The 19,332-nt window shown below is 44.3% G+C and overlaps 1 protein-coding gene and 1 long non-coding RNA gene across 2 annotated transcripts; one reads left to right on the top strand and one right to left on the bottom strand.

Annotated features, from left to right (window-relative positions):
- Positions 1–8,740: 8,740 nt before the first annotated feature.
- Positions 8,741–11,727, top strand: LOC112845555 (uncharacterized). The gene is made up of 2 exons (XR_003218397.1): positions 8,741–8,877; positions 11,692–11,727. It is a non-coding gene; the product is annotated as an uncharacterized LOC112845555 (long non-coding RNA).
- Positions 11,728–15,740: 4,013 nt separating this feature from the next.
- LOC112845554 (proline-rich protein 36-like) lies at positions 15,741–18,898 on the bottom strand. The gene is made up of 2 exons (XM_025904969.1): positions 16,812–18,898; positions 15,741–16,676 (listed from the first exon to the last, which is right to left on the bottom strand). The coding sequence occupies exons 1-2, from the start codon at positions 18,435–18,437 to the stop codon at positions 15,741–15,743; spliced, it is 2,562 nt and encodes an 853-aa protein (XP_025760754.1). The 5' UTR covers positions 18,438–18,898.
- Positions 18,899–19,332: the final 434 nt, after the last annotated feature.

Below are 19,332 nucleotides of genomic sequence, written 5' to 3'. Positions count from 1 at the left end.
TCATAAAATACATAAAATAAGTTAAAATGACAAAACAGCGTGACAACAGATAAAATCAGCATTAAAGCGAATAAGCCAGTTTAAACAGATGTGTTTTGAGCTGTGACTTAAATACGGAGAGGGAGTCAATATTTCTTAGTGCAGGAGGAAGAGAGTTCCAGAGCCGGGGAGCAGAGCGACTGAAAGCTCTGTTCCCCATAGTAATAAGGTGTGAGGACGGAACAGTAAGTTGAATAGCAGATGATGATCTGAGAGAGCGGGAAACAGTGGTGATATGGAGCAGGTCACACAAATATGAAGGAGCAGATTTATGGATACACTTGTATGTAAGAAGTAAGATTTTAAAATTTATCCTGGCTTCTATGGGCAACCAGTGAAGCTGCTGAAGAACTGGGGTAATATGAGCACTTAACGGAGTACGGGTTATGACCCGAGCTGCAGAATTTTGAAGAAGTTGGAGTTTATGGAGGGACCGTTTAGGGAGACCAAATAGGAGGGAATTACAGTAATCAATACGGGATGGCAGCAGCATGGGGGGTAAGGAAGGGACGGAGTCGGTTAATATTACGTAAATGGAAGTAAGCAGACCGGGTTATGTAATTAATGTGAGACTGGAATGAAAGAGTATTATCAAGTATGACACCCAGACTCTTAAACTGAGGGGAGGGAAGGGTGGGAGAGTTTTCAATGTTAATGGAGAAACTGTGGGATTTGGTTAAGATAGATGGTGTACCAACAAGTAAAACTTCAGTTTTATTACTGTTAAGTTTGAGGAAATTGGAGGAGAACCAGGATCTAATCTCAATAAGACAGTCTGAAAGGGAGGTAGGTGGGAGGGATGAATTGGGTTTAGAAGAAAGGTAGAGCTGGGTGTCATCGGCATAACAGTGAAAATTTATATTATATTTTCGGAATATATAACCAAGAGGGAGCATATAGATAATGAATAGAAGAGGCCCTAATACTGAACCCTGGGGCACACCAGCAGAAACAGGAAAGAGAGTAGAAGAATGGGATTTAAATTGGATAAACTGAGTGCGGTCTAACTTTCTGTAGCAAAGAAAGCTGCAGGAGCCCAGGTTTCATCTTCACACACATCAGGAGCAGCTGCTCCATCACAAACACCACAGAAGAAGAACAACTCTGCATCAGATTTAATGTAACCAGCTGTTTTTATCTGGATTTATCTGACAGGGACAGAGTTCATGTTCATGGACATCAGGATAAAAACAGGATGGAAACCTGCCAGATTTCAGCTGCTCATGTGTGTCACATGACTCTATCCAACACACAAAGACACACAGACACACAAGAAAAGCCAGAGAAACAAAGACAAATCCAAACAATCCATCATACTGAGTTAAAGTGATCACAGGTCTGCTTTGTTGGAGCCTTCAAAGTGTCACATTTGTTCCTTTATTACTACCACTGAAGGCCACGCCCCTCTGGTCATGTGATCGTGTGGTTTGTGGGAACGCTCCTCTTCCTCAGAGGATCCACCTGTGCTTCCTCTCCTCCACCTGTTACAGTGAGGGAACGTCCTCCATGATGGAGGAGCTGCTGGAAAGTGCTGAGAGTTTCCTCCAGAGTGAGACCTCTGTCACAGTTCAGAGGATCTACAGCAGCAGAGACCTTCATGGACACTAAAAGTCTCAAACACACAACATCACACTGACTCCACTCTGACATCACTGATCAATAATCAAACAGATCAAACTGATTGATCAGCCATCAGAGGATCAATGGAGCTGCTTCTGTTCCTGATGTTTGATCCTGGACCTGAAGCTGCAGAGGAGACACGACAGCTTCACACAGAAACACAATAAAATAATAAGTGAAAGTGAACAAACAGCTGTAACTGTGAGCAGCACGATTCTCCATCCATGATGTTTCCCTGGCTCCAGGCCACACAGCTGTATCTGTCTGTGGGGCGTTTAAGGGTCAGGCTGAACTGTCCGCTTTTCACACGCTCGTCTTTCTTTCACTCTGTGATGCTGCTCCTGTTTGTCAGGCTTCTCAGGACGGTGCCACCACTCCACCTGAGTGTCCTCAGGCAGCCGGACAGACTCCGCCCCCTCCTCCACCTCTGAGAGAACAGCAAACACAGCATGAGGTGTACAGACAGCAGCAGGTTTCAGAGGTGTAGAGAAAGCTGAAGCCGATCAGAGGACGGAGGCCACGCCCACACTGATACGTTTTCCTTCTAAAAGCTTCTTTTTCTCTCCGTTTTGGCCTCCACACTGAGACGGCGTTTTTGGTCAAGGAAAACTGAGCTTTTTGAAAACAACGACGCATTTTAGTCGTATGATGCAGTCATGTGACCAATTAAACTAAGTGGGTGGACGGCATTATACAGCAGTTCTTTTGTTTGCTCTCAGTTTTGACAGCCCTGTTAAAGATTAATATCAGTTTATACCTGCTGCAGAGCTCCAGATAAAACTTTTCCTCCACATTTGGCAGCGAAGCTTCAAAGAGCCTGAAAGTAAATAAACGGCACATGGAAATGACTTCCTGTGTGAGGCTTCAGTGTTAGTGGAGCCGCTAAAAGTGGTGGATCTAAATCTGTATATGTAGGGGAATCAGCAGAACCAGGAGAACAGGAGAACCAGCAGAACCAGGAGAACCAGGAGAGCCAGGAGAACCAGCAGAACCAGGAGGACCAGGAGAACCAGCAGGACCAGCAGAACCAGGAGAACCAGGAGAGCCAGGAGAACCAGCAGAACCAGGAGAACCAGGAGAACCAGCAGAACCAGGAGAACCAGCAGAGCTGTGGCCCAGGATGGAAATGGTTCTGCAGAGAAACACAAATTGTCAGGTGACCTTTGACTGAATGTAATGAATTAAAGAATCTGCTCAGATTTAAAATGGTGAAGCAAGCATGCTTATTGTGACAATATTAAAAGTTCAGTTTGAGTGATTGTGATCGTCTACAGCAGGGTTTTGGTTTGATGTTGACCTTTGACCTGCAGTGGGACATCTCTCAGTCTAAATGACGGAGCAGGTGTAGGTGGCGCTGTCAGACAGGTGGAGGTTGGTCAGGTTCAGGCTGAGGTCTCCAGTTTCCAGAGCGTCAGTCTACATGGATGTTCGGCCGCTGTAACCCTGGTTTGGATCTTTCAGTTCGTCTCCTTGAAGCTGGTGGACGGTTGGAGGACTGAGGTCGGAGCGACTCCACACCACTGTGGGGCTGTCCAGTTCAAAAGTGGGAAACTCACAGGGCAGCAGGACAAACAGCTCTCCCTCATACAGCTCCACAGCCGAGGCATGCTGGGAAACTGAGGACACAGACAGAGTCCATGTGTCACTTTCAGATCAAACGTGGACACAGCTTCAGTTACACAATATCAAATATCTACATATAGAAATAAAATCACTGTGCAGGTCAAATAAATAAATAAAATAAAGAAAGAAATCAGACGTGGTACAAGTGAAAAGTCTGAGTTCAGCTCGTCGGCTCACAGAAACACTGACTTCCTTTTGTTAATGAGGCGGCTGTGGGAACAGGCAGGAGGCTCCTGATTGGTTCATAAGTTGTGAATAAATGTGTCATGTAGCAGGAAGCAAAGCCACATCAGGCCTTAGAAGGAATTCATGAAAGTGTGAAGTCTGTCTGCAGTGCAGTGGAGTGATCTCCTCCCTATGAATGAAGTTAGAAGTCTGGAAGTTTAGGAAGCAGCTGCACGTCAGGAAGCACAAATGTGATGAGGAGAAGGCGTGGAGCGCTGTGTCAGGCTCTGCTGTGGAAACCAATCAACTTTTGCATGTTTTGAACTGGAAGAAGAAGCAGGATGTGAACTTTGTAGGTCAAAACAAAGCTCAGGGTCACATTTGATCCAGTTCTCACTATCAATGTTGGGCAAGTTACTTTGAAAAAGTAATTCATTATAGTTACTAGTTACTCCTTCAAAACAGTAACTGAGTTACAATATTCTAAAAGTAATTAATTACTTGAAAAGTAACTATTGCATTACTTTAAAAACAATGTTTAACTCTCTGGGGTCCAGGGTATAATTGGCCATTTTTAACTACTTTTGATGTTTCCTCCACATTTTACCTTTAAAAATTATTTACTTTGCCTTGTTTGGTATCATTCTTTTCAGAACAACCTCATGTGTCTGAATTTACAGTCATGTTTTATTTTGACAAACTGTATTAACACAACTGATCTAAAATCAGACAAAAAACATAAAATCAGAGTAGAAAAAGTTATATTTTTTACTTTAACAACCACAAACATCTTTAATGAATCAAATGTTTCATTTGCATTTAAAGTTATGATATATATATTTCATAACTTTAAATGCAAATATAAATTGCACAAGTTTTACAAACAACAAAGTTATTTGCATCCATTTAATTTTAGCTTGATTTTTTAAATAACCATTTCAAACTATTTACAGAACAATCAGCTGTTCTTCAATAAGATGCCGCACAAATTATTTGTGCAACTACACAATACAACACATTAACTACACACTCCAAACACGCTATCACATATCTCTCACATCTCAAAACTCGCTCTCTCTTTTTCTTCTCTCTCTCTCTCTCTCTCTCTCTCTCTCTCTCTCGCCATCACTCCTAATGCCGGGCTCACACTGTGCGATTTTTGGCCCATTTTGAGCCGATTTTTGAGTCGTGCGACCGTTTTGGTGATCGGCCCGAGTTTGTCCTTCATCGTGCATCGTGTAGTGTACGTGGGGTAACGAGAAGCGATTAACACCTCACGAGCAGCTCCCGATCATCAATCGCTTGGTCGGGAGGATTTCAAACCTGTTTGAAATCCTCACGACCGTCGTGAGGGTGTCACCGCAGCCGCTCACACTGCGCACGCGCAAACACAAATGTCAGCGAAAAAGACGGCGCAGCACGGCAGTGCAGCGTGTGATCTGGACACAAGCGATGGAGGCACAACTTGTAGAACTTTGGAAAGCTCACCCGAGCCTTTTCGATGTGGCCTCACAAAATTATCACGACCACAACAACCGTGAAAATAGTTGGATTTACACTGCTGCTCAATCACAGCTGCTTGATCAATGTTTTTCATAAAGTTGATGGTGGTGGTGTGCGTGTCTGTGTGAGTGAAAGACAGAGAGGGAGAGCGAGCGACAGAATTTCTGTTATAACCTTCATTTTATGAACGTACAGTTTGAGCACTCAGGTCGCATCAGAGCATCGGGCCGTATAGTGTGAGACCCTGCATCGTGACCTATGAACTTCTAACCCCTGCGAGTCAATCGTACAGTTTGAGCAGGAGCTGAATCGCGCGACTGAAAAAATCACACAGTGTGAGCCCGGCATAAAGCTTCCCCTGTTTTGTTTTATTGTTTGTTGTGTTTTTTCTCATCAAAGAAAGTTAATTTAGTTTGGACAATCCACCAATCACAGAGCTCCATCAGAGACCTTACAGTAACTACATTCACCAGCAGAGCTTTGATGGTGCTACTCTCCACGACCACTAGATGTCTCCACACTCTGTGCTGACTCCAATGAACGATCAGAGCTGCTGAGCCTGTTTGCAGACCGAGGAGGAGCTCCTGGTGATCCGTGTGGGACTAAAAAGCTCTGATAACGTCCATCCAGCAGCTGATAACAGGGACATTTGGTGCCATGTCAGAGCTGCACAGTCAATCATCAGTTTGGCTCTTTAGTTTGAAGAGTTCAAAGCAGCAGCAGAGAATCTAAAGTGTGTCACACAGCACCAAGTTTCCTTTGGTCACATATGAAATGTGAGTCAGAGCTTCAGCTACACAACAACAACACACACAGCAGCTGATTGTAACATGAGCTCATCTGAAAGCCACCAAGAAGAATCCAGTGATTTGAAAGTTGCTGCTTTGGATTGTTAGTTTGATCTGAATCAGAATCCAGTGTTTGATGGAAATCTCCTCCTGAAACAATGAATCAGGTTAAAATACGTTAAATCAGTGCAGATGTATAATGTAATTTAACATGTTGATAATGGTTGTAGTGGGCTTGTAATGTAAATGTGATTAAATGTGACATTAATGGTGACGCTGCATAAACCTGATCAAACAGTTCTATTAGTGGGTCTGTGTGATCAGCATCAGTGGGTTAAGGTCAGGCCTTGACTAGTAGAACGTCATGTTGGTGTATGACAACACATGAGCCAACATCAGACTCCGAGCGCTACGATGCTAAAGATCAGAAGATCCAGTGTGACATCATCGTTACCTGGCAACAGAAGCCCTCATCTGACTTTATTGGAGGATATTTACACCAGCAACACTGTTTAGTTTGATATGACGGATTAACAACATGCTGTGATATCCAGTTCATCTGTAATAGATACTGGATCTAATCAGTCAGCAGATATTTGATCAGCTTATTTATAACTATACTAGAAACAAACACAACTGTGTTGGTGATTCATGCAAACTTGCATATCAGCCTTTGAAGGTTTTGTAGCATTGAGAACAAAGAGGTTGTGTTAGGGCTGAAAAGCCCGACTTGTTCTCCTCTGCAGGTCATCAAATGCACCACAGAAGTTTGTATTTGCACAGCCTGTATATGTTTGATGGCTTTATTATTCTCTGTTCAAAGACAATAAATGTGAAAATGTCTCATGTAGTATCAGCTTCATTTAAAATGACTGCAAACATTTAGAGAACATGTGCTGCTGTTTGTCCTACATTTCAACACTGAATGAACCCTGAAAACGTGATGGCAGGTGGCAGATTGGAGTTCACATGAAATATCGGCTGTATGAAGACTGGAAAATATAGATGATACAAATATGCAGCCAAACATTTGTGGACATGGATAAACTATCTGATCCAAAAAGCAGGAAGTGACACAGCTAGAAAATGAAAGTGTGTAACAGCTGAAGTCAAATGTAATGCAGAGTTGAATCTGCACTTGGATCCATGTGTGAAAGGTCCACATGTAGGGATCACATGAGTCCTGATGTTTGTCAGTGCAGCTTGATAACTCCATCTACTGTGGGCTACATATACTGGGCTGGTAGCTCCATAGTGTTGCAAAGAAACTATTCAATGTGCAAATTTAAACTCAGAGGCTCTTCTAACACAGGAGCCATGTTGAGTTTAGATCACAGCGACCACCGGCAGTCTGAAATGGAATGAAGCCCATTGACAGCCAGCAGGTCTAAACAGGAACGCAGCCATTTGTATGCGTGGCAATGATGTGGCTGCAGCTGACACAGGATTGGTTCAAACTAAACATCATTTCACAGAGTTCACAAATAAACTCACGTTTTTATCTTTGAAGATCATCATAAAGTAGAATTGATGGTCCAGCAGACAACAGCAGGAGGTTTGAGCCCTTCTGATGCAGCAGAAACAGGATTTGGAGGAAGATGTTAATAGATTAGAAAGAATTGTACACTGTGAATCAATGCAAGTCTTTCTAGATAGACAGATCTTTAATAATCCCTCAGGTAGGTTCCTCTGGGACAGGCACAGATAGAGACACCAATTCTGACGTCCTTTGAAAGTTTTCATCACTCGTCATGGACACAGATGTTAATTCTACATATTCCTAGTACTGAACTCTAAATCAATATGAAGAAAATGCTCCTACTAATCTGCATATATGTTGATATCAAATCCTTTTCCAGCACATGGATAAATCTCTATAAATCTTTCAGTCTGATCAGAATGGGCACAGTGTTGTTATTGCAGCACTCCCTGATGTTTGAAAAGCTAAATGTCCATTTTAAAGTGGTCGTGTGTAGGATTGTGTTTCCTTCCTTTGTGCAGTTCTTACAGTAAACATGTTTGAATGTTTCCTGTTCCCCTGATGCTTCTTCCTGTTGGATAAAGTTGGTTTGAATAACATGTTCTTATAGGTTTCAATGAACTTCAAACTGGGATCCACTTACAAAACTGTCTCATTTTATTGGAACGATCCACATTTGCATCCATTCACGGTACATTTGACATCTGAACACGTTTGTACACATGATGAAAGGACAGATGGTGTTTGTGTGTCCTTCTTAAACTTAGTGTGAATGTTTCATCATGTAGAACTACTTAGAACAAAGTCTTTGGGAACATTTGGAGAACACGTTTAGGAAAGTAACATCCTGGTAGAACATTTTCTTAAAGCAAAGCAGAGCTGCAACATGACTGTGAGGATTCACAATAATAAAGTCACAATACTTTATTATTATGAAGACTAAAGTGCACCTTAATGCTGCCAATGAATACACATGTTCTTTGTGAAAGCATGAGCACAGCTGACATGCACCACACTGACCCCACTCGCCCCATTTCTTCATCCACTTCTTGCTCTTGTGGTTTTTTACCATCTAAAGAAGTCTTTGTGCTGCTGCAGACATCAGTAAATCTGACCCTAAATGTTTCTTTTTCTTTAAACTCAAACCTGATGTTTCACATGCTCTTCTCCTATAAACGACCTGCAGAAATCAGCAGGGTCACAACATGTGCTGAATTAAGATGCACATGTTGGGTTGTAGTCCATCTTCTGCATATTGTAGTTTCAACATGGAGGACATTTTGGATCACTTTGTTAGGGTGAGACTAGTGTGAGGCTGTTTGGATTCTCAGTCCAACACTTTTTTGTTTTCCAAAGTCTTCTTATCACTTCTCCTGCTGTGTTTAAACTGTTAAAGCCTGCAGAGACACCCACATCAACTCTAGAAAATTATTAGCGAAACGCTATATACTGTGTGGGTGTTATATCAGAGTTTTGCATCTGATCTTTGTCCTTTGAGCTTCAGACTCTTTGATGTTGCGAAGGGTTTATTGTGACAGCAGCCTGCAGACACAGAGGACTGGTGACAGAGAAGAAGCAGAGGATTTTCTCTGTTTCTACACAGACCTGGTCCAGACAGCAGAGAGCTGCAGAGTAAGGAAGTTCATGGGAAGAAGCTGAGTAAGTGCAACTTTGATTCTTTCCAGTCTCTGAGGTTTCCTCTTTGTTAGGTTTGTCTAAGTACAAACTTTGCTGGAACAATTGAGAGAACCCACTGCAGCAACAAAAGAACCCACCAGAGCTCTTTGTTTGATCTCGTGGACGAGGGAGATGACCAGACCAAGCGCTGTCCCTGCTGCTTGAACCCCACTCATTCTTGGTCAGCCCCTCTGTAGCACTGCTCTTCATTGTGGTTACATGAATATTCTTATGTTCATTAACATATGGCATCTTAAACAGGCATATATGTGAACAAAGACTACCAGTCTGTGTGTACGTGTACTGTGGGCATGTGTCTGTATGTATGTGGGTGTGTGTATGTGTGTGTGTGTGTGTGTGTGTGGGGGGGGGGGGGGGGGGGGTCAGCGGTCCCCTAACAAAGGGCTCTTATACACAGATACAGAGTAGGTGTCCTTCTATACTATATATCATAGCATACGACCTCTCTCATGACCTTAGGACATCTGTGGTATGCCAGAGTATTCTGGAACGCACACAGAGTCTTTAAGACCTACTAAGTATGAGACATTCTATCAATATGCAATTGATTGTATACCTCTAAGCATCTCCGCTGGAGAGACTCTAAGCTCTGGTTCTTTATATTTACAAAAACAGTAGGAGACAGAGAGCGGACTTTGTAAATGAATATTTTTTATAGATGTGTGTTAGATATAAATTCAACATGTCAGTCTTAAAAATACTGCACCACAAACTGTTGGCTCTGCTCCAACTGGTAGTAGTATTACAGAACAGATAAACATCATTGTGGTTCACAAAAACTTAACTCAGAACTTAAACCAGAAAAAAAAGTTAAAATAGAAATAAAAACTGAATAAAAAAATTAAAATACATTATTCAGAATGATCAGTGAAATGATTTTGGAAAACTCAAACTGAATAACATTTTACAGGAAGTGTTTTTTAGTTTGGCTAAAAAAAAGGAATAAAAATGAAAAACTTGCCTTATTATTCTTTGATAAACATTTATTTAAATGTTGGATGTCTCTGTGAGTCACTTTCAAAGAGTTCAGTTTTTATTATAAAATCTGCATTAATCTAAACCAGTCTGGCAAAACTATAGCAACTGTTGTCTGTGGATATGTTTTGGGTTTCAGCTGCCTCAGATGTCTTCCTTCATTTGTCTGTCAATCACTGAGATCGTTTAAAGATGTGTATCTAGCTGTCACAGTGTTAATTTAAAGATCTCACCCTTTTTGTTTTCAGAGACAGCAAATGGAGGGAGAGCAGAGGACTTTGTAAAACAGACATAGGTTTGATTCAGCATGTCAGGCCTCTGTCAAAAATATAATGAACTGTTGGCTCTGCTCCAACAAACTGTTCACACTGAAACAAAGATGGAAGATAAAACAGGTTTTACATTTCTCAGACTGAAGAAAAGTTACTATATTAAATTTAACACGTTTTTTTAATAAATCAATAAAGGTGCTTACATATCAGTGACAAGTTTTATATTAATAGTATAAGTTGAGCAGTGACATTAAAGAACTTTTGCTTTTTTCTTGGTGAGAATAAAATTTTGAAGAAAAAAATATCAGTTTTTAGTTCAAGTTACATTAACATGTAGATATTGTTCGAAGGCTTTTAGAAAGGTGTCCTCAAATAAAATGCATTATTATTATTATTATTATTATTATTATTGTTGTTGTTGTTGTTGTTGTTGTTGTGACACAAGTTACTGAATGCACCAGTAACTTAACTGAACTAACTTCAGTAACAGTTACTGAAGTAACTGCAGCAGTAACTGCTATGACAAATCTGTTTGACCATAACAGTTATAGTGTCAACAGCTGTTGGAGGTCAGGGTTCTTTATAATTACAGTGCAGGTGTATACATGTAGCATAGAACTGAATTAAACATGCTGACTTCTGTCTGATTAAAAATCCTCATTTACAAATATTGGATCTGCTTCAGTATGAGGTAATTATGACAACAACACAAAGGTTGTTAGATCTGATATTCAGACTGACTTAATTAGACGAAACAAAATTATTATATTAAATGACTGAAAACATTAACAGGTAATTAGATCATAGTTATCAGGTATGTCAACAGGCAAAGTCAAATGTTGAGACAGAAGAAATGTGGTGTTGATGTTAACATCATTTAACGAGATTAACACTGACAGCACTAGATAATACCAAATACCAGTTATTGGTTTCTGTTTGTACACAGACATAATTTGAGTCAAAGTGCAGATTTCAGTCTCTCTCTGTGTTCAAAGTGTTTGAGCTTAGCTGTCCCTCTGATAGACTCATTTCTAATTGTGTCCCTGTTGGTCACTCCCAATGAAAATCTTAGCATCTCTAACTGCCAATTCCAGCTTTTGTGGAGAGGGGAGGCAGTACGGATCAAAGATCTGAAACTCCTAAACTTCTAATCCTCTTTCAATTAAAGCTACGCAGTCAACTGAAAATGAAAACAAACTGCTGTTATTGTGAAAATCTGCTCTCCTTTGGTTTGCTCTCCACAATTGTCCAGAAATTACAGAAACAAACTGTCACTTCTTATTTTTCTTGTTAACAGTGAATCTCGGTGTGTGTCAGTGAATGCATCGTGTGTGCTTCACGGCTCCATCTAGTGGACTGATAGTAGAGCAGCTGATGGCAGCTTCCTCTGCCTCACACTGCTGTCTGACTGCATCCAGCTGACACTGAGATGAAGCAGGAAAGAAGCAGCTGATATTTGGACAGCACACATGATGGAAAGGAGGATTTCAGTTGATGTGCACATGAATGATTTGTGTTTCCTCTGCAGGTGAAGGTAGAAAGTGTGTGTGAGCTGAATTGAGCAGCATGGATCAGTGTGAGGACAGAGAGGAGGGAGTCCCTCCCTCTAAAAGCACTCTGTGTGGGGAACATGAGAGCCAGACCAAAGCTCAGAGGTGAGATGACCATCTCTAACTGTCCATGACTCTTCTCCATGTCACAGCTCAGCACTCACATCACTGCTCCATCATTATTCACAGGAACCAACCTGGGCCTGAACTGTGGCGGGAGTCTAAAGAAGACCTCTTTGATTTAAAAGTCGAGCCTGTGTCTGCTGCAGAGAGGTGAGCTGTTAGTAACATGAACTCTTTGATGTCAGTTTGGTGTCTGATTTAAATGAACTGCTTGATGTTGTTTCCTGATTTCTAAACTGCATCTCAAACGAAGTCACTACAAGGAATTCCTTTATCCTATAAAACATGTCCAACATTTAAACTTCTACAGCTTACTGTATGACCATCAATAGTCCTACACAGCATAAATGACTGTTTATATCTGGGTGGCGCTTTGTTCTTACACTGTCAACACTAGTTTGGAGTTTCCTTCTGCTCATGCTCAGCCTACAAACCAGTTTCTCTTTGAGATGATGAAGCTATTCTAAGATTCCATCAGCTTTAGTGGCTGCAAACAAAAACACATTTTTCTTCTCTAACAGGATCCATGGGAGACCTGCTGGACCTGAACCTGGACGCAACTGTATGTCTGTCATGTCCCCCAGATTACCTTACGTCTTTAGAAGAAATGCGGTCTCTGAACTAAGGAGGTGAGCTGTTAGTAACATGAACTCTTTGATTTAACTGTTTAATTTTGTTGGATATAAACTGCAGTGCAAACATGCCATTTTCTTTAATCCCATTTAAACTGTCTCTTAAAAACAAGCCTTTGGTTTCTAAACAGCGGAAAATCCACTTCAGCAAACAGGAAGTGATGCTCGTGCTCATGTTTTCTTCCATCAGTCATGTTAGGCTGGATGTTGGAGAAAGTTAGGGTAAACTCAGTTAAGTAAAAACACTTACACTCAAAACTCAACCTGACCATCAGAACTTGCTTCTTAAATTGCATTCAGTCTGAACGCTAGTTTTCAGAGAAAAGCATGCTGTTGTTTGGCTTTAATGCAAAGAAGACAGGTTTCTATCAGGAAATTATAGCACGAGACAGTTTATAAAGAAATTAAATATCAGCTGTTACTCAAATTAGTTCAATACACTCAGTAATGCATAATTGTGTGGATGTGTCTTTAAACACAAAGGAATCATCTTCTGCTGTTCAGTTGGATTAGTTACCTTTGATGCTTGAATCAATCCAATTATCAGTACTAGGAATTCAATTCTTTTTTTGCCCTGACATGATCAAGTGTAAGCTTGTTCAGTTTAGATATGTTTGGACTATGGGCCAAATTTAATAATGAGGCAAAAATAATATGTATGTATCATCCCAAAATAGTATTTATAGGTTTGGCTATTTTTTATGAATGATTTACAAAAGTTTATACTGTTTTCTAAACAGAGACTCAGACAGGTCATCTCAATATGCATTTTGAGTTCAAGAAAAAAAAAACAAATTTTGTTTTTGGGGTTTTTGCTTTGTTAAATATTGACAGAAGCAGTAACCTGCATGCCACATATCATAGTCAATTTGTGTGCTTGATTCATCTCAGGTCATCGTAGTCTAAAGAAGTTGTAAAGAAAAGCATCTGGACTTCCATAAGTTAACATTAAGAAGTCCAGAAACTTTTCTTTTCAAGCTCCATAGATTTAAAATCTCCTCCTTATATTTTGCTCTTTAAGGAAGTAACTCTGAGTAATGGTCGGTCACAAAAAACTTTGACTCTTACATGATGACCTCTTGCATCCAATTATGGCCAGCACATGCATGGTTTTAAATAAAGGTTTTAAATAAAAAAATAACAAAGCACATTAGTCCCTCGCTATAATGCGCTTAACCTTTTGCGGCCTCGCTGTTTCGTGGAATTTTTTGTCTGCAATTTTGCATGCTTTTTATTTCTTTTACAGAGCATTGTGTTCTGCATCTTGGCTGGAGGCCATTGTCAATCAATCTTCTACACAGTACAGAATGCGTTAAGCTTCTGTTAAGCTTGTCAAATTTACATAAATCTTCGATCACTAGCAGTGTGACTCTGAAGTGCTGTACTGTATGTTTGTAAGTTTTCTCCCCAACAAATACAACAATGTCGACGAAATGTTTCTCACCCCCAAAGGCACCTGCGGTAGCACCGAAGAGGCAGAGGAAGATGCTAACCATAGCACAAAAAGTTGGACTTCTGAACATGCTAAACGAACATAGTACTTAAAAAGTGTGAAAACGTTCATGCCTGTCTGAGAAAAGGGTATAAAGCATGTAGTTAGGGGTTTTATAGTCTTAAAACATCTATAATAATTGTAAAAAAATAAAACTGGCTACTTCGCAGATTTCACCTATCGCAAGTAGGGATGGGTATCGAAAACCGGTTCTTGTTGAGAACCGGTTCCCACTGTTTCAATTCCTTGGAATCGTTTGCCATTTTTGCAAACGATTCCCTTATCGATTCCAGTCGCCCCGAATGACATCACCACGTTGCGGAGCGTCATTTACCTGGCAGGAAACATGGCGGCTCAAACGCTCAAAAGTTTGTTTATACTTTACGAGAACGGATGACAACAGGGCAACTTGCAATACTTGCAAAGTAGATATTTCATTTAAGGGAGGAAACACCACGAATCTGCAAAAGCATTTGCTCACAAAACACGCGATGACCTTAAATGAATGTCGTGTTTTTAATTCTGCTCCGGACTCGTGAATCTGAAGTCAGCAGCAGCGGTAACGTCTGCACGCCCTCTCCCGTTAATGCGGCAGGTAAATAATCAACTAACAGTGCATATTATGTTAGCGCGATCTGCTTTATTACAAAACCTGCCATTACTGTGCATTTAGGTGACCGTGGTGAGAGAGACAGAGTCTGGCTGGCTCAGATGGTGGCAGTTGTCGCTGCAGTCTACCGTTAGCATCTCCTTTCAGGCCAGGATAGATGAATCTCACCGAGCAGTGACTAAGTTTGTGGTCAAAGCCTTGCACCCATTTGTCACAGCAGATGCCCCCGATTTTCGGTAAGTGAAGGTGTTTAATTGTAGGCAGGGACATTACTGGATATTCGTGTGTAATTGCTACAGAATAATTTATGTTATAGTACAGAAGAATATTTATTTTATTATTTTACATTTACATTTTTTTTCCTGGGGACCCTGTGACACCCCATTGAAGGCTGGTTCTCTTGAAATCGCACTGTTGGGTTTGTAAGGCCATGTTACTCCTAAATTTCTATCTTGTTCAAAGAGAAGATAAAAACAAAGTTCTAAGCTAATCGACCTTAGTGTTCTCCTTTTTCAAAAGAATCGATAAGAGAATCGATAAAGAATCGAATCGTTAAACAGAATCGAAAATGGAATCGGAATCGTTAAAATCTTATCAATACCCATCCCTAATCGCAAGTTATTTTTAAGAACGTAACTCCCGCGATAAACGAGGTACCACTGTAGTTTAATTTTTTGCGCTGTATGTCTCTGTCCCTGTCAGGATTAGTGTCGTGGATGAGAGAAGGAGGACCCAAACGCTGGACTCACAGGTAGGTAGGTGAAGGTTGGTATTTATTGCCGGTGGAATGAACAAGCAGAACGGAAGTAGGAAACGGCTGACTGGCAGGACGACTGACTGAATGAATGAATGAAACACTGACTGGCTGACCTGACGGAACTGAACAGAGGACAACCTAACAGCGACGAGAACAACATAACAATAACATCATACGAACATCAATGACACGACACTGGACTGGGTGAACTGAGGAACATAAATACACAGGCTGAATGATGAGTGATTAGAAACCGGTGAGTACACAGCTGAACATAATCTGGCTAATGACACGAGACGAGCTGACACAGGAAAAGCAGGAAGTGAGAACATGGAAGTGGCAAAATAAACTGAACATGAACAAAACTGAAAGCACTGGGTCAACGACCCAGGAACCCTGACAGTACCCCCCCTTCAAAGGCCGGCACCCGACGGCCAAAAGAAAGAAAAACCAGAACAGGGTGGGCGGAGGGGCCCAGGACGGAGGGACGGAGTCCACAACAAAAACAGTTCAGGTGGGCGGCCACGTGGCCAGTGGCTGAGCCCGGACAGTTCAGGTGGCGGCCGCGAGGAAGGCGGCGACGCTGAAGTCGGTCCGGTGGCGGCCGCGAGGAAGGCGGCGGCGGCCACTGAGGAGGTGATCCGGTGGGCGGCCGCGAGGAAGGCGGCGGCGGCGGCCACTGAGGAGGAGGTCCGGTGGGCGGCCGCGAGGAAGGCGGCGGCGGCCACTGAGGAGGAGGTCCGGTGGTCGACCACGCTGGCGATGACGTCCAGCTGTTGGCCTGGAAAGTGGCCAGCGATTCCGAGGTGCAGGCTCGGGCGGCGGCGTGGCAGCCGCAGGACCAGGCGAAGCTGAGTCTGGACCAGGCGGAGCAGAAGCCGAGGCCAAGGCTGTGCCAGGCGACTGCATGGGAGCCGGCGGTGATGGAGCAGATGAAGCTGAGGCCGAGGCCGGGCCAGGCGAGGCAGAAGGTGAGGCCGAGGCCGGCCAGGCGAGGCAGAAGGTGAGGCCGAGGCCGGGCCAGGCGAGGCAGAAGGTGAGGCCGAGGCCGGGCCAGGAGGCGCGGAGGCCTCTGGCTGGAGACAGGCTGGGCCAGGAGGCGCGGAGGCCTCTGGCTGGAGACAGGCTGGGCCAGGAGGCGCGGAGGCCTCTGGCTGGAGACAGGCTGGGCCAGGAGGCGCGGAGGCCTCTGGCTGGAGACAGGCTGGGCCAGCGGGTGCGGAAACCCCTGGCTGAGGAGCAGGAGAGCTCACAGCTGGCTCTGGATGCTGTGGCTTCGGGTCCGGGAACTGAAATGGATGGTGAATGAGTGACTGGACTACAGAAGGTGAGAGAACGGGTGACTGAACCACAGGGTGCTGGATGACAGACTGAACCGACTGGAGGACGGGCGACTGGATAACAGACTGAACCGACTGGAGGACGGGCGACTGGATAACAGACTGAACCGACTGGAGGACGGGCGACTGGATAACAGACTGAACCGACTGGAGGACGGGCGACTGGATGACAGACTGGACAGGCTGGAGAGGACAAGACTGGATGACAGACTGGACAGGCTGGAGAGGACAAGACTGGATGACAGACTGGACAGGCTGGAGAGGACAAGACTGGAGGACAGGAGACTGAGCTACGGGGGCCTGGAGGACGGGAGCAGACTGAACTACGGGAGACTGGAGGACGGGAGCAGACTGAACTACGGGAGACTGGAGGACGGGAGCAGACTGAACTACAGGAGACTGGAGAACGGGAGGAGACTGAGCTACAGGTGACTGGAGAACGGGAGGAGACTGAGCTGCAGGTGACTGGACAGGAGCAGCCTGAGCTGCAGGTGACTGGACAGGAGCAGCCTGAGCTGCAGGTGACTGGACAGGAGCAGCCTGAGCTGCAGGTGACTGGACAAGAGCAGGTGACTGAGCTGCAGGGGAGTAAACTGGCTGGACCGGGGGCTGAACAGCAGGAGAGGGAGCTGACTGGAGTGGGGATGCTAAGGGATGAATAGAGGTGGGTGAGGCTGATGACGGAGCTGTGGTTGATGTGGCTGGTGGTTGAGCTATAGACTGTGCTAATGAGGGAGATAAAGCTATAGCCTGGGCTAGTAAAGCTGGTGCCTGAGCAGGAGAAACCTCGGCTAGCTTAACCAGTGATAATGCGAGGGCGTGAAAGGCTGGGTCAGGAGGTGGATGAAGAGGTGAAGTACTAGATGGAGAGGCTAGCTCTTCCGAGACTCTAGGGAGGTCAGGCTGGGTTCTAGCTGCCTTCAGCCTAGGCGCTGGGACAGGCACGGGAGGTGGCTGGACACCAGTCACCCCCACCCGAGAAACAGGAGCGGGTGTGGAGGTAGGCTGGGTCACAGCTGCCCTCCTCCTGGGAGCTGGCACAGGTGTGGGTGTAGGCTGGCTGATAGGAGTGGAAATACTGACGGGGTGAGTGATATTGACATGTCTATCGGGATTAAGTCTGGTCCTTCCGCCACCACTATTTACAGTCTTTAACTGAGCTGTCTTTGGGGAAGCAGAGCAGAAAAAGTCTTCCCAGTCCACATCATCGTCTAAAAGGGAAGTTCCCCATGGATCGGAGATGAGTCTATTATTTACTTTATGTGACGGATCAAATGAGGAAAGTGGCAAACAGTCACTGGGACTCACCGCCGGGAGTTGCTGGGAATAGTCCGTTTTATGACGGCGTGAACGCCGCTTTCTCTGGGAAGAGGAAGCGGGCGGGGTAAACAGATGAGCCTCTGGCGCGGTAGCCTCCGTTGAGCCGAGGTGGGAGGCGTAGCCGCTGTGCCGTGGCGAAGTGGAAGAGCCGGTGAGTGAGGCAGATGGCGTGTGAGCGAGGAGCGGACCCGCGAGAGAGGGAACGGCCGCAGCGCGGCGTGAAACGTCCACTCTCCGCGGCGAGTGCTCCGGTGCAGGTGAGGCAGCAGGTGGGGGAACGCGGCGTCTCCGAGGCCCGCCCAGAGCCAGGCGAGTTCCCTCGAAGATGTGCTCTTGCTCCGCGAAGAGCCGCTGTTTCCCCTTGAGCTTCTCCGTCCAAATGGAGAGCGCTGCCTCCTGCCGCTCGAAAAGGTCCGAGTCCGCTGGGTCCACAACGCGGGGTCGTGTCATTCTGTCAGGATTAGTGTCGTGGATGAGAGAAGGAGGACCCAAACGCTGGACTCACAGGTAGGTAGGTGAAGGTTGGTATTTATTGCCGGTGGAATGAACAAGCAGAACGGAAGTAGGAAACGGCTGACTGGCAGGACGACTGACTGAATGAATGAATGAAACACTGACTGGCTGACCTGACGGAACTGAACAGAGGACAACTTAACAGCGACGAGAACAACATAACAATAACATCATACGAACATCAATGACACGACACTGGACTGGGTGAACTGAGGAACATAAATACACAGGCTGAATGATGAGTGATTAGAAACCGGTGAGTACACAGCTGAACATAATCTGGCTAATGACACGAGACGAGCTGACACAGGAAAAGCAGGAAGTGAGAACATGGAAGTGGCAAAATAAACTGAACATGAACAAAACTGAAAGCACTGGGTCAACGACCCAGGAACCCTGACAGTCCCTTGACACAAGTTCCCTCTTTCCAAGTTAGTAATTCACAGACTCCTGGTAATTGTGAGTTTTATTAATAAATTTACAGATAAATTTTAGTATCAATCAATAATATATTGCATCCATCCATCCATCCATCCATCCATCTATCCGTCCGTCCATCCATCCATCCGTCCATCCATCCATCTTCTCCTGCTTATCTAGGGCAGGGTCACAGGGGTAGAACCCTAAGAAAAAAGACCTCCCTCTCCCCAGCCACCTCCTCCAGCTTGTCCGGGGGAACACCAAGGCGTTCCCAACCCAACCGAGAGATACAATGTCTTGTCCTGGGTCTGCCCCTGGGCCTCCTCCCGGCAGGACATGCCAGGAACACCTCACCCAGGAGGACTCCAGGAGGCATCCTTGTCAGATGCCCGAACCACCTTAACTGGTTCCT

The sequence above is a fragment of the Oreochromis niloticus genome, unplaced genomic scaffold (genome assembly GCF_001858045.2).
Source record: "Oreochromis niloticus isolate F11D_XX unplaced genomic scaffold, O_niloticus_UMD_NMBU tig00007864_pilon, whole genome shotgun sequence".
Lineage (NCBI taxonomy): Eukaryota > Metazoa > Chordata > Actinopteri > Cichliformes > Cichlidae > Oreochromis > Oreochromis niloticus.
The sequence above is the reverse complement of the archived record's forward strand: the minus strand, read 5'-3'. Positions and strand labels throughout refer to the sequence as shown.